The sequence below is a fragment of the Acomys minous genome (genome assembly GCF_964271855.1).
Source record: "Acomys minous genome assembly, chromosome: 4".
Taxonomy (NCBI): Eukaryota; Metazoa; Chordata; class Mammalia; order Rodentia; family Muridae; genus Acomys; species Acomys minous.
Window position 1 is genome coordinate 26,113,693 of NC_140486.1, and position 15,274 is coordinate 26,128,966.

At 47.8% G+C, this 15,274-nt stretch overlaps 1 protein-coding gene across 3 annotated transcripts in view; it reads left to right on the plus strand.

The window, feature by feature from the left end:
• Positions 1–3,052: 3,052 nt before the first annotated feature.
• Positions 3,053–15,274, plus strand: part of AFAP1L1 (actin filament associated protein 1 like 1) — a 57,789-nt gene continuing 45,567 nt past the window's right edge. For all 3 annotated transcript variants that reach the window (XM_084780847.1, XM_084780848.1, XM_084780849.1), the window contains exon 1: positions 3,053–3,199. In XM_084780847.1, coding sequence (XP_084636973.1) covers positions 3,184–3,199 — 16 coding nt within the window. In that variant the 5' untranslated portion in view covers positions 3,053–3,183. The remainder of the gene's footprint in view (positions 3,200–15,274) is intronic.

The window sequence follows — 15,274 nt, forward strand, 5'->3', positions numbered from 1 at the left end:
TTGCAGGTCCCATGAGTTTACTGACTGACGGAGCATGAACCTTTTTTTTTTCCCCCTAAGACATGGTTTCTCTGTGTAGCTCTAGCTAGCCTGGACTAGCTTTGTAGACCAGGCTGGCCTCGAACTCACAATCCACCTGCCTCTGCTCCCTAAGCACTGACTGTGGAATATGTTTAAGGTGGAAGTTACATAGTCTGAATAGGGTCATGAAAGGTCACTCTGGCAACCGTAGGAGAAGCTGACCCTGCATGCAAGATGACAAGTTAGAAGGTGACAGTGTTTCTCTCCCAGAAACAAGAGCCCCTCAGACGCCAACTTTGTCTTTCCCAGAGTTTCTGGGTTCTACCTGATAAGCTAAAATGGAGTCTGGGGACTATCATTTGTTTTCACAAGACCAGGAGCAGGACGGAGCTGAAAGTTTTCTTCCTGGTATTGTTCCCTGGGACCAAATTTGATATCTTTTTACAGAGCTGGGCCCATCTGTGCAGAGTTCTCTAGACAAGCACCAGGCGAGCCCGGAAAACTCAGCAGTGAGCAAGAAGATAGGGGCAAGTCTTCCTTATCTTTGCCAGAGTTGCACATGGAGAAACAAAGAGGGGAATTAAAACCTAGACATCAGCAGTCCCCTTCTCATCCTTGCCGTCATACCCAGCACCTGATACCCCATCATCTGGCCAATCCAAACTGCCTTGCAGACAGCCCTGCCGTGTTCTATCTGGGTGTCTTGGCACTCAACTGTTTCTTTTGCCTGTTATGCTATCTCCTCCTCATTACACGTTCAGATCAATTGACTCCTGAGCAAACGTCCTCCGGTACCGGCTCTACTGTCAGTGAGAAACCATTGCTTTGTCCTCATGGACTCCAAGGCCCTTGATGTCTCTTGTGTACTTTTTACATAATAATCTGTGTTAAAATTACCTCCTCTTCTAGACAGTAGAGGAGTGAGCATCCTTCATCCCTTGGAGACAGAGCTCATCTTCCTACATAGCATCTGCTCTCTCAACACCAATTTACACAGATCCCAATCAATGTTGCCTAAGGGAACTGATGGACAGTGGGAATCACTTTATGGTTCCTTCTTAAAGGAAAAGCGAGGCAAACCATATAATGATTCTTTTGTATTAATTCTTGGTTCTGTTTACAGCTGAGCCATCTCTCCAGCCCCACTCTCATTTCTATACATTTCTTAGGCCACTGTTCAGTTACTAGTATGGCACCAGTCACCTCATAGAAAAATACAAATTCTTGTTAGATCTTTGTTCCAATTCTCTGAATTAACATTTCAAGATCTTTTTGATTTTTTGAAAATTCTATTTTTTTTAAAAAAAAAGTCTACAAGAGCCTCCATATGTTTGGCAATGGAATTATTTTATACTGTCCTGGAGATAATAATAAGAAATGAAAATTATATCATCAGAGGACATGGTAGCTTGTCACTGTACTCCCAGCCTCTAGAGCAGGAAGCGAGAGGCAAGTGAGCTGGAGGCCAGCCTGAACTACTTAGGAAGAAACCTGTCTCAAAAAGAAAAGGAGGGAGGGAAGGAAGGAAGGAAGGAAGGAAAGAATGGAGGAAGGGAGGGAGGGAAGACAAAACTTTGGGGTGATGTTGCATGGTAAAATGTTTGCCTCACATGAGGAAGGCCCAAGTTCAATGCTCGGTGCTGCAAAACATTCTGGGTAAAGTATTGAATTAGTAAGCTAGCCTGAGAACTTAGAATGTGCTGATAGCTTCCAAGTTCCAGAGTTCAAGCAGTGATCTTAGGAAGTTGACTCCATTTGCAATTGTTGGTTAGCTGCTTTAGAATTGAAAATGACCTTTTCAAATTGGAAAAGTGGGCAGGAACAAAGAGGAACTTGGAAACTAACAATGGCTCACATTTTCATAGCTATTTATGGTTTGTAAAATGGGTCTGTATCATCATTTTATTTGCCCTGCCAACAGCTCTGTGAGGTCAGGATGAGGTCTCCCTCAGCATAGATGAGCAGACAGGCATCGAAGATGGGACATTACATGCAGTACCTACTAAATAGTAAAGAAAAAAATCAGAAAATGGGTTTTGTTTTTTTTTTTAACCACATCATGTAGTCTCTGGGCACTCTACACACAAATGCACTAAACAAACCACTGAGGTCATTCTGCAAAGATAATGTTGATTTCAACCTGCAGGTAAAAACAACGGGGAGGAGATAGTTCAAGCCGAAGAAAAGATAAGATGGCCGTTCTTGCCTCTATGGCTTTGCAGAAGTGTCCCAAACATCAGATATGCTGTGATGTAGCTGCTCAGTCAAAACTGAAATCGCTTTTGGTGGGCAAGGCCCACAGCTGGGGAAGTGTGTCCAAGCACTGGGCTTGAACGACACTTACACACTCATGCCCCACCAGTAATTAAAAAAAAAAAAAAGTTGACACTCATACAACTTAAAACTAAATCTCTTGGCTGGGCTACAGTAATACATTTTTCGGCATTCCATAATTATCTTCAGAGGCATGCACTACATTGTATTTTCAGTGCTAAAATATTCGTTTTCACCGTGTTTATCACGGTGTTTTGGTATCTCTTCACATTAGGAATTTGGAAATTAAAAGTGGGCCCTTTCTTTCTTTCTTTTGCAATTTTCTGTTTCTTCTTTTCCTGGGATATTTTCTTTTTTAAGATCTTTGCTTACTATTTCTCACTCCTTTGTTGTCTTTTTACTAGCCTGGCTATCTGGGCTGGGAGGTACTCAGCAAAGAACTCCTGGGAGTGGAGATGATAAACTCAAAGCCAAAAAGTTGGGCAAGGCTTGAGTCCTCCGGGAGGAAGGCAAGGCAGTCTCCACAGACACAGCCTAGGGAATGAAGTGCTTCGTTTTCCCGGTGGTCCAGGCAGGTCGACCAAGCGGGCAGAGGGAACCAAAGCGCTGTGTGGGCCGTGAGGCTGTCCCTGCTAGCCCAGCAGGAGGGCGTCCGAAAGCAGGGCGTGGCGTTGGGCCAGTGCTGGACCCGGACACCAGCGACACAGGGGGCGAGGCGTGCTCGGGGCTATTCCGGGAGCGCGCTGGGCGGGGCGGGGGCGTCCTGCGAGCATCCTGTCTGGCGGGGGAGGGGACGAGTTACCCGCCGGGGCAGCCCCGAGAGCGCAAGCCGCCCCTGCGGCAGCCGCGGCGCGAGGGGCTGGGTGCTCCGGGGTCCTCGCTGGAGCCATGGATCGAGGCAGGGGTAAGTGGCACCACTGCGGCCGGAAAGAGAGACCTGGGAAATCCGAAGCCGGGATAGGACTGAAAAGGAATGGAAGAGGTGGCAGTGGGGCTTGGCGGGCGCCGCACTTGAGACTTGGGCACAGGTGCCTCCTGCAACAAGAGCAATCCCATGCGTGTCAGGCCCCCACCCCGTGGCCTAGGTCTGAGTACCCTCGTGGGTGGGAAATTGCAAGTTTGAATACTAAGCTTCCTAAGTTTATGAAAGGTTCCCCAAGGATACTTGAGGTACCCTCCTCGACACACAGAGGGAAAAGAGTGGAATTCAGGGTACTGGTTACTCTTCCTAAACAGCCACTCCTGCGGCTCCCTACCGTGCGTCCTGGGAGAAGCCCCAGGAGACCGAAGTTTGCAACAGCCCAGGGCTTTGGAGAAGGCGGGGCTGCGTGAGCACGCTTCCACGCATCTGCTTGTGTTTGGTGGCTGTTTTAGAGTTTGGGGACTACTGCAGTTAGGACTGTCCTTGGGGTGGGGGACAGCACACTTCTTAGGAAAGGTTAGGACATTGCTGTGGGCGTGTACCTACTTGAGCATGGGAGTGGTGTCAAAGGCCTGGGTCCTGCCCGGGATCAAGAGATCACAGGTGTGTGTGCCGGGCACTTGGCAAACTGCGTGTTGTGTCTTTAGGAGAAGCAGTTTCTATTGTTGTTGCTGTTAATGGAAAATTCCTCTCCCTTCCTACAGTCTTCCCGCCCGCCCCCCTGCTTGCTCTGCTGAGGCCCCACGGGTAAAAGGAAGTGTTTGGGCTAGGATGAGTGAGTGCTTGAGCAGGTGTGTGGGGCTACCTTCCGCACCCCATGTAAATCCAGAAGTCCTTAGAAAACCCTTAAGCCCAGCCTCCTCATCCACTCCGCTCCAACACAGAATTCAGGACCCACCTTCTCCTTCAGGCACCTTGGAGAGCAGGCCCACACTAGAGGAAGGGCTCACAGATGGTTCAAGACTAAGACGTGATTTGAAGACCCGTTCTCACCTATTAACCGGCTTAGGGCAGGGGTACACTTCCGACCGGGCAGGCAGAAGAGCAGAACCAGCGCCTTTCGTTCCTTCTTCTGTCTGGCAATGCCCCAGCCTCACATCTAAAGCAAGGATCAACCTCAGATGTCACATACCACCCTGTCTGGTTCCCTGTACCAAAATCTGTACGGAGAACTAGCGTTTGTTTGAATGTTCCACAACCTACGAGGCCACATCAAAGAGCAGCTTCCGGAAGTCGGGCTAGGAGGTGGAATCTCCCAGGATTCTCTTGGTGCCGAGAGCATGCAAGGACTCTGACTTTTTCTACCTTCTTTCTCCCTCCCAGTTCTCCTCACAGGGTCCTGTTAGTGCCATAGTGTTAGCTTCTGGAATCTGGCTTCCTTGAACAGAAGCGAGCTTCCAGAAACCAGGAGCCAGAGCTTGCGAGTATATGACACAAGACGGGAGCTGACCAGTGTGGTTTAATGAGTGAGATGAAACATGTTTCTTGTGTACCTCAAGTTAATTAATCATAGTTAGTTTGTTATTCATTTATTTATGGGTTTACCGAGACAGTCTTTCCTCTGTGTAGCCCTGGCTGTCTGGGAACTCTTCTTTGTAGACCAGGCTGGTCTCAAACCTACAGAGATCCATCTACCTCTGCCTGTCTGTCAAGTGTTAGGATTAAAGGTGTGTGCTACCACCACTGGGTCATACGGTCTATTTTTAAAAGAATCCTGCAACATTCTCACAACTGAACTTTTCTATAATCTACAGAAGTCATGTCAAGCTTTGAGTAAAGTCATATGTGGCTGGAGTGCACAAGGCCAAGACATCTTGGTTTCCTACATCTCAAACTTACTGAAAGCAAATGTCACTGTATTGTGGTTTAGGGTGCAAAAATCTGTCTGTCTTTAAGATAAACTATGAGGCTTCAGAAATGACGTTAGCAGGCTGTAATGGTTGGTTTTATCAACTTGACACATCCTAGAATTACCTGAGAAGAGAGTCTCAAAGGCGTGCTTTTGGGTGATTCTCGTGACTATGTCAGTTGATGTGGGAAGACTAGGCTGACAGTGGACAGCACCATTTCCTAGATCTGTGCTGTGGGATGTATGAAAAAGGAGCTGGTGAGCCGACCATGGGAAATGCATTCTCTCTGCTCTTGGCTATGGATATGACTCGACGCTTTAAGTTCCTGCTGCCTTGACTCCCTGCAATCATGGGCCTTACGTAACTTGCAATTGTGAGTTAAAATAAATCCTTACTGCTCTAAATTGCTTTTGTCAGGGTGTTTGGCCACAGCAACAGAAAACAAAGATAAGACATGGCCTTCCTTGTTGTGGCCCTATCCTCAGGTAGATAGGACCTCCCCATATCAAGGAAAGATTTTAAAATGTAGGTGTCATTTTAACCTCTTTCTACCACCTCAGGGTAGGATGACTTGAACAGGACAGGTCACCCTGGACAAGAATACCGGTCAGTATTTGCAGCAGTCACAATTGAAATTGCTGCTTGCACTCAGCAGGCAAAGGCTCCCTGGTCCGTTTTTCACATAGTTTTCTCTCTGAACAATTCATGGGTCAGAGGCTATCTCTTCTCAAGAAAGCAGGCTGTGTGGCACAGTTTCAAAAACCAAGTCTCTCTAATAATCTCTTTCCTCATAGCTCTCCATGACGGTAGCCCAGGATCAAGGCTAACTTGGGATGAGGCCCTTCCCCAGCTTTCCTTCTGCTGTCTGTCTTGTCACCCACCTCTTCTCTATGGTCTTCCACTTCTTACACAGACACCAGCCCCATCAGATTCGAACTCCATTCTCATGACCTCATTTAACCTCAGCGACCTCCCAGAGGCCCTGGCTCCAAATGCAATCCCATGGCGGCGGTTAGGGGCTTCAGTATATAAGAGTAGACAGGAGACCTAAGTCAGTCCAGAACAGCCACTGACATTAATTACAGTCACTTTCTGTGTGATATACAGAGCAAGGTTTGAACCCAGCCCTAACTGCCCCCGTGGTGGTATATAGAACTAGAGTCCAAATCTTCTGTTTCAGTTGCCCTGTGCAAGTTCTCTGTCACGATTATACCATCAGACCTCCGTATACAGAATAGGACCAGACCTCCGTATACAGAATAGTAGGAACGAACGAACCTGGGAGGGAGGGCTTCTCTTGTCGCAGCATACGGTCTTCCAATGAGAGGAGCAGAGTCACAGAGCCAGTCACAGACATAGGAGCCACTCACAGTAGGATCTCTTCCCACCGGATTTCCTGGCATATGCCTGCCTGTCACACAAAGAGCACCGGCTGCTAGCGAGGTAGTACACAGGCACACCTCGTGACTCCGTCTTCTGCAGGCTGAGCTAGTGACCTGTCTGTCCCTAGATGAAGCTAACGTGGAGAATGACAGTACTTTTTCTCGGAGGTGTAGATGTGAAGTCCATGTACCCAGAGCACACGCAGCTGCTTGCTGTTCCGCAGCTAGCTTACCGCCAAGGGCTCAAGCTCTGAACTCCAAGCTCCCCACCAAGTCAGATGAGCCTGCCCGTGGCTTTTTCCATTGAGAGCTCACTTTGATATGAAGAGCTGTCCGAGGAGATGGGGGTGTTTATGAACAAGACAGAATTTGAAGGGGTGACATAAGATGGGTTCTCAAACTAGCATCCCTACAGGAGACGTAGTAGGAATAAGTTTCTATTAAAGGTTAACCAAAGGCTGACGTAGGCTCCACTTAGATGTGAATAAAAGAAATGTTCAGCTGGGCGTGGTGACGCACACCTTTAATCCCAGCACTCGGGAGGCAGAGGCAGTTGGATCGCTGTGAGTTCGAGGCCAGTCTGGTCTACAAAGCGAGACCAGGACAGCCAAGGCTACACAGAGAAACCCTGTCTCGAAAAACTTAAAAAAAAAATGTTCAAAGCTAGAAGCTGGGTGTGGGTGTGGTGCAGAGTGATTGTAAGCCAAGACTCAGGAAACCGAGGCAGGAAGAGTTCTACAAACAGACCAAAAAAAAAGTAAAGAAATGAAAAAGAGAAAAACAAGCACTGCCTGGGGACACAATAAAGCAGGGTTAAAGGGTCCTTAGCCAACCTGTAGGCAAAGGATTGCTGCCACCTTCGCCTAATGTTCCAGAGGAGTCCGTAAATACCTTCCAGCACACCGTAGAGAACAGGGCTCCCAGGTGTGTGTACTTTGACCTAAAACATTCTACTTTTATTTAGCTGTGAGGTGGCTCAGTGGGCAGAGACGGTTGCCTCCAAGCCCGACTCCCCAAGTTTGACGCTCAGGACTCACATGGTGGATGTAGAGGATTGGCTCACTGGTTGGTTGTTCTTCGATCTTGGCATGTATAGTATGGGGTGTGTGCCTGTGTGTGCCTCTGTGTACGCGTGTGTTCACTCCTCTCCCTTTCTCAAGAAAAGAAATGTAAAGAGAGAAAAAGAGGGGGCAAGGGAGAGAGAATCTGTTGACCTGAGCAGACTTTTCACCGGTTTCTCTCTCTAAGCCACAGTCCTCTTAGTGGCCGTCCAGGCCTTTGCCTGCTTCTTCTGTTGCCTTGGATCCCTCCAACAGCTCACATCCTCTTGCTGGCTTTACCCCTACCAGCTTTGAACAGTCTGAGCCTTGCCCTGGCTCACTCCTGTTGCCCTAATCACTGTGCAAACATCTCTTCCCTCAGGGTGGTAATTCCCAGTCTTCCCAGCTGCCTCTGCTCGCTGACTGCTGGCTGGCGGTCATCTTCCCGGTAGCAGTTATCTGCGGCATGGAATGCACTGCTCGTAGGAGCTCTCTGAGGACAGGGCTTTCCTCGTGTGTTCATAGCCTCTTCCTCCGCTCCTCCCACCGTGCCCTGCACTTAATAGTTGCCACAAAATATCGATCAAGACGGTGAAGAAATGAAAGTGAGAGGACCCGTTGGGCGCGGTGGCGCACCCCTGTAATCCCAGCACTTGGGAGGCAGAGGCAAGTGGATTCTCTGTGAGTTCAAGGCCAGCCTGGTCTACAAAGAGAGTCCAGGACAGCCAAGAGTGAACAGAAACCCTGTCTCGAAAAACAAAACCAAAGGGAAAAAGAAAGAAAAGAAAAAAGAAAGTGAGAGGATCCAGGGTTGAGTGAATTCTGGATATGGTCGTTTTTGACACCAGGGCTTGCCATGTCAGTGACCGTGATCTGAGGGACAGTAGTGTGGGCTTTATCACTCATTTTACGCTGTTTCCTTCGCCTTCCTCCTTTGTACAGTCAGATCCCAAATCCTGTTGACTGTTCCTGGGAAATGGATCTTGGGTGGCTTTTTCTCCCATATCCTGTTCTCTACTACAGAGTCTTCCTGTTTCTACCCTTGGCTTCTCCGGCAAGCAGTGCTTCCCTAATCTACACGGGCTCCAAATCATGCCACGTGGAGCCCAGAGAGAAGGCACTCTAGAGTTCTGATCAGGAGTTCTGGGGTGAGATCTGAGAATCTGCATTTTTTTTTTTTAAAGCCCCTGGGTAAACTCGTTCTCACTGGTGAATACCACAGTTCTTATACATTGCTTGGCTATGACCTTTGACCCTGATCGCACAATCTTCCCGGTTTCTCTGTTGCCTATTCCAAGTGAAGGGTAGCCAAAGGCCTTTCCCATTTTTAACCAAGTAGAGCTCTGTGGTCCAGACCCATTACTCAATGTGGACTCCTTCAAACTAGAGTTCTCTTGCTTTAACTCTTAAATCACCAAGCAGGGAGTGGTGGCGCACACCTTTAATCTCAGCATTCGGGAAGCAGGTGAATTTCTGTGAGTTTGAGCCAGCCTGATCTACATAGAGAGTTCTAAACCAATCAGAACTACATAGTGAGACTCTGTCTCCAAAAAGCAAAAACAAAACTAAAATAGCCATGAATTTTTTTTATTATAGCCCATAATATATCTAATTCCTCCTAAGCCTGCCCTACATTATTTTTTAACTTTGAAGAACGTTTAATATCTCCCCAGTGGTATTCACTCCAGCTTAGCCTCATGGATGCTGAGCATCTATGGGAAACTTTTTCCAAGGTTAGTCCCCCCTGTGTTCTTGGTCATCAAGTATACTGTCACTTAGCAACCATTTATGGGCTGTGGTGGGGGATGCAATGGGCAAGAAGTGTCCACATGATGGAGAGAATCATTGGGTTGAGAACAGATGCTGGAGCCCTTTTCAGGTACGCTGATACCCTTGAGTTGCTCCTCTGTGGCACTTCCCAGCCGTGGCAGTAGTCCTGGGAAGTGGACAGCACAGCCATTCTCCCTACTGTGCAGGTAAAAAAAAGTCTGAGGTTCAGCCCCTTCCAGAAAGAGACCAGTGTAGCACCATCTTCCTGTGGGGACTTCCTACCACATCCTCCTTTTAGTTCCCCTAAGGCTGTCAGTTATCAGTCCCTCTTCAGGAGTCTGGGCTTTTAGAAGATCCTAGGTATTGTTGACTTGTGTCTTCTATGTACATTATATACCTAGGTCTAATATGTACCAAATGCTGAATGTTTGTGATCACATCCTACTTGCCCTGTGCACTCACCATGACTCCGGTGTAGATACTATCATTACCCCCATCTACAGATGGAGATATTTAGGCTTAGCAAGTCTGATTTCTTAGTTTGGCTGTTGTGAAAGTGCCACACTAACGTGGGTGTGCAGGCATCTCTGTGCTATGTCTTACCAGTCTTTGGACATACACCCAGGAATGGTCTAACCAGATGATGTGGTAGTTCTAGCTTTTGGTTTTTGAAGAACTCCTACACTGGTTTCCATTGTGGCTGCATCAGTTTACATCCCTGCCCCACCCCCACCCCCACCCCCACCCCCAGGAGTGTATAAGAGTTCCTTTCTCCCCACCTCCTCCCCAGAATTTGTTGTATTTGTTTCTGAGTTGTTGGCCATTCTGACTCCAGTGAGATGGAATCTCAAGGTATTGGTTTTGCATTTCCCTCATGACTAGAAGTGTTGGGCATTTTTTTTTCATATAGTTATTAGCCATTTATACTTCTTTTGAGAACTATGATTCATTTGTTCATTTGTTGGTTGTATTATTTGTTCTTTTGGTGTTTAACTTTGGAGTTCTGTGTAGTTTCTCTGTTATGTATTAATCCCCTGTCAGATATGTAGCTGGCACAGTGGTCTCTTGACTCTTTTGAATATTTCCTTCACAGTCCAGAAGGATTTTTGTCTCATGCTGTCCCGTGTATCTTTAGCATTGCTCTCTGCCGGTTTGCATGGATGCTGGGGACTGCTAACTAGGTAAAGACTGCAAGGTAGGGCTGGGACAAGCACTAAGAGGAAGGGGCCTGAGCCATTCGGGGGTCATGCTCCACCAGTGAAGGGGTACAGCCAGGCAGCCTGTGAGATGAGGTATGAAGGCTGGCCCAGGAGGGTCCCAGGCTGGGTTAGGCTTCCGTAGAAAATTCCATGCAGAAATGCCAGCGATGCCTGTAGTGGTGGGGGGGGGGGTTGATGGAGGGACAGAGCTGGCCAGGCATGAGTCTTCTCCCTGGCACAGCTGTCAGGCCATGGTGGGGACAGAATGTGGCACCACATTGCAGTCATTGCAGCCCAGGGGGAATTTACTAGCAGCCTGCTGCCCAGAAGGCAGGCCAGGGGGCTTTTTATAGCCCTCCAAGAACGCGGAGGAAAACTGATCTGAGAGAGAAAAGCAGAGCACGTGTCTTGTCCAGGCACCACCCTCTCAATCGTGTCGTTCCCAGAGGCCCACAGCTCTGCTTAGGGCAGGAGAGGTGACTGAGCGAGCAGTGTAGGTTAAGGAAGCCCGTGCACCATGGGCAGATGGGGACCCAGCCCCCGGGCTCTTGGAACCACCTTCTTGGACTTCAGTTTCTCTGTCTGACTGAGGACCCTGCAGTGACTGTGTTGCAATGCAGTGGGTGAGCATACCTCAGCCCATGGGGCCAAACAGGAGCTCTATTAGTGTTATGGTGAAAAACCATACCCATTCCTTATGCCGTTGATGACTTCCTCAGCACAAGACACAGTTGAGTAGCTGGAACAGACTGTGCGCATCCTGCAAAGCCTAAAACCCATGAGCTGTCTAGGCCAGCCATTCTCAACCTCTAGGTCGAACGGCCCTTTCGCAGGGGCCGAGTGTCAGATTTCCTGCACATCAGATATGTCTATTACAAATCTTAGCAATAGCAAAACTCCAATTATTAAGTAGCAGTGAAAATAATTTTACGGTTTGAGGGGGCCACGGTATATAAGGAGCTGTATTAAAGGGCCACAGCATTAGGAAGGTTGAGAACCACTGGTCTAGGCCTTCCCAGAGGTTTTGCTCACTCTGGGTAAGGCTGTAGAGAGAGCGCAGACCCTGCTGGGAGTACTGTGGTGGGGTGAGTTCAAGGCTGAAAAAATAAAGCCCTGTGTGGCCGGTTCCATCTGTGTTTTCAGGTTACCTTAGCCTCAAAATTGTTTTGCAAACAAAATTTTAGGCAATAGAGTTACATTGGGTGAAGCAGAAGTGCTAAGCACAGGACTCCTTCCCTCTTACTCCAAACACAGCCCCTGTGGCGGCCACACAAACCCCAAAAGAGCATGTGTGTCCTCCCTAGGTTTTGCAAGTGGGTCCCTGAGGCTCAAGGGCAGTAGCTTCCCTAAGGTCACATGGCAGAGCCGACAGCTGGCACTGCACAGAACCACTAATGTCCCAAGCAAAGAAGAGACCCATCTCTTCAAGGGACTGGCCTGTCCTTTAGCCATGCAGAACCAGCCGCTGGTGTCAGCACACAGCAGCCTTAGCCAGCTCCGCTGATTCAGAGTCCCCAGAGGTCAGATCTAGGGTTTTACTGGACACTTTATGGAGACCTGCCTTGCATTACATCGCCAAAGCTGAGTCAGGTTTGTGAACCTCTGTTCTGAGAGACCCAGAACCAAAAGAAAAAAAAAAATTAAACTCTTCCCTCCCCCATTGGTACAAAGCCTTTTTTTTTAAACCTCAGAGTGTCTGTTACAATTGACATGTTAATTTATTCATTTTCTCCCCTCTTCTAAAAAAGCTGTTATTCAGTAGATAAAAACATCTTCAAATCTTAGGATGGAGAAATTATGATAATTTATACAAAAGCTTTCTTTTGAAGATGGAATCAGATTCATTCATTTGTAGAATAAATATTTACCCTTCCTGCCCATTCTTGTTGGAGGGTGTGCTGAGGGCAGATCCTGCTGATATCAAACCGAGGGAGATTTTTTTTTAGCTCCACTTGAACCAAGGAAACTGATCTCCTGGGACCATGCCAGGAAACTAGAGACTAATGGCTTTTCCGCGCCTCTAGCTGGCAGCCAGGTGTGGCTCTGAAGGGCTGCGGAGCGCAAGCTCAAAAGTGAGACTGTGCCGGTGACCCGAAATTATATCTGGTCCCTGTGCATCAAAGAGAATGTGTAAAGGACCAGAGGGCTCAGGGGACACTTTGTAGCCAAGACCCTCAGAAACACCCCAGATGATATTCCAGGTGGGGGAGGGGATAGAGAGGAAAGAAAGGCCCAGAAGGTGCTGAGAAGCAAGCAGAGTGGTGAGCCTGCAGCCCGTGGGAGCACAGAGAAGTCAGCAGAGCCTTGAGGGCCTCCAGACAGGAGACACCCCAACCCCCTCCCCCCATCCCCAACCCGGGTCTCTAGCAGGGTGTGTCCCTGTTCATGGAGGCTGTGCTGTTTGTGATGTGCCTAATTATAGAGACAGATAAGACCCGAGTCAAGGGCCTCCACTGCCTGCTGGTGTCTGGTTACCTCTTTCGGATCCTGTCTGTACCTGCTTCCATGTAATTCTGTTTCTTCTGCTGAAACGGCCAGGAGGCTCCCTGCCTACAGAAAGCATTCTGGCTAACTGCTTCAAAGTGAAGCTTGGAATGCAAGTTTGTAAGTGATTGTCTTTTTTTAATAAGCAAGAGAGGAGCCGCCAGTTCTCTTTGGCGCCTTCAAGGCTCTTCTTGGCCTTGTACACCCTTTATTGACTCTGGAGGAAGACAGCAGGATCAGAGATGCCCCTGAAATTGGGTGGGAAGCTGTCCTTGATACAGTCTGGCAAAGAGTCTGGCTACATTCCCGCCCTTCTCCTGAGGACTGGAGTCAGGCTAAATTCAGAAGTAATGGTTAAGATAGGGGTGGTGGTGCACGCCTGTCATCCCAGCTCTCAGGGAGGCAGAGGCAGGAGGATCTCTGTGAGTTCAAGGGCAGCTTGGTCTATAAAGCAAGTCCAGGACACCCAAGGCTATACAGAGAAACCCTGTCTCGAAAAGTCCAAAAAAAAATTTTTTTTAACTAAAATAAAAAAGTAATGGTTAATTTATTTGCTGAAGGAACATTTGAGCTGTTATCATGGTTGCTCTTCGCTGCTCTTATTCTTTATTTTATAAAGAGAGAAGACAAAAATCAGAGCAAAACACATGAAAAAAAAAAGCAGTTTCCCAAGAAAAGGAGTTGAGTTGAGAAGGCCAAAGAGGTTAAAAAGGCACTGAATTGTTAGGGATCAGTATTATTTAAAGAGTGTCTTGTCTCTGCACCAGGACAATTGCCAAGCTGCCCCAGGGTAAGACTTCACCCATCCAAGGCCCCAACCTACACAACTGCCAATTCATTTGTAAGGAAAGAACCTGAACTCAGAATGCCACCAAGAGGTTCCCTGCTGGAGAGCAACTGCATAGGAAAGTGTTTTCTCTGAGTCAGCCACCAAGCCATAGAGAGGCCACCACAGTTTGGTTCCAAAGGGGGCCAGGCAACATCGAGAGCTGGCAGCAAAATGTGACACTATTGCCCTTATGGTGTTGACTTTATGTTCCTGCCTCCGCAGTGGACTGTATCCCCTGAAACTGTGAGCCTCCCTTAAGTTGCTTGTGGTCAGGTGTTTGGTTACAATAGTAACAAAAGTAACTAATGCATTCTGTTCTGGCAGAATGCAAGTGATTATTGCTTTTATTATGTCCATCCTACTTTTGTGAGCGTGCAGGAGCATGTGTGGAGGGGCTCACACTTGTGTGTGCAGGCCAGAGTACAAGTTTAGCTGCCTCATTTTTTGAAAGCAGGTATCTCTCTCTCTTTTTAATTGAAAATTTATTTTCTTCATACAGTATAGTCTGGTTGCAGTGTCCCTTCCTCAAATCGTCCCAGACCCTCCCAATTCCCCACCCACCCAAATCCACCCCTTCTCTTTCTCATTAAAATACAATAGGCGATGATGATGATGATGATGATGATGATGATAGAAAAAGAAGAAACAGAAACAGAAAAAAGAGTAAAAGAAAAAGCACAAGAAGCCCATACAAATATGAGACATATACATTCTCACAAACAGAAATCCCATAAAACAAAATTGGAGCGGGCAGTGGTGGTGTACATGTCTAATCCCAGCACTCAGAGGCAGAGGCAAGTGGATCTCTGTGTTCAAGGCCAGCCTGGTCTACAGAGGGAGTTCCAGGACAGACAAGACTATACAAGAAAATCTCTCTCTCTCTCTCTCTCTCTCTCTCTCTCTCTCTCTCTCTCTCTCTCTCTCTCTCTCTCGTGTGTGTGCACGTGCATGCATAGGCAAAGCATTATGAGACAAAAAAAAAAAGCTCCAAAAATACCATTGAGTTTGTTTTGTGTTGGCCATTTGGCCTGCCCTAAGTGGTTTGCATACCCAGTGGGACTCCATTAGTAAAAAGTGATTTTTTTCCTTTGAGAACAGTTACTAACTGGAGGTAGACTCTGGGCTAGGAATGAGAGCTTATGTCTACTTAACCTCTCAGCACTGGGCCCCATCAGGCGTAGACACGTGCTGCCCCTGTGCATGCTGCTCCAGTCTCTGCAAGTTCATATGTGTGGCTATCCTGCTGTGTCTGGAAGGCCTTGCTTCTTTGCTGTCTTCTACCCCCACTGGCTCTTACAATCTTTCCATCTCCTCTTCTGCAGAGCTTCCTGCGCCCTAGGGGGAGAGATCTGACGGAGACATCTCATTTAGTTCTGAGGGCTCTCGCTCTCTACACGATGTCCAGGCATGGGCCTGTATATTTGTTCCCACTTATACAGAAGGAATCTTCTTGAGATACGGTATCTAATTGGCCCAAGACTTGCCAAGTAGGCTAGGCTGGTG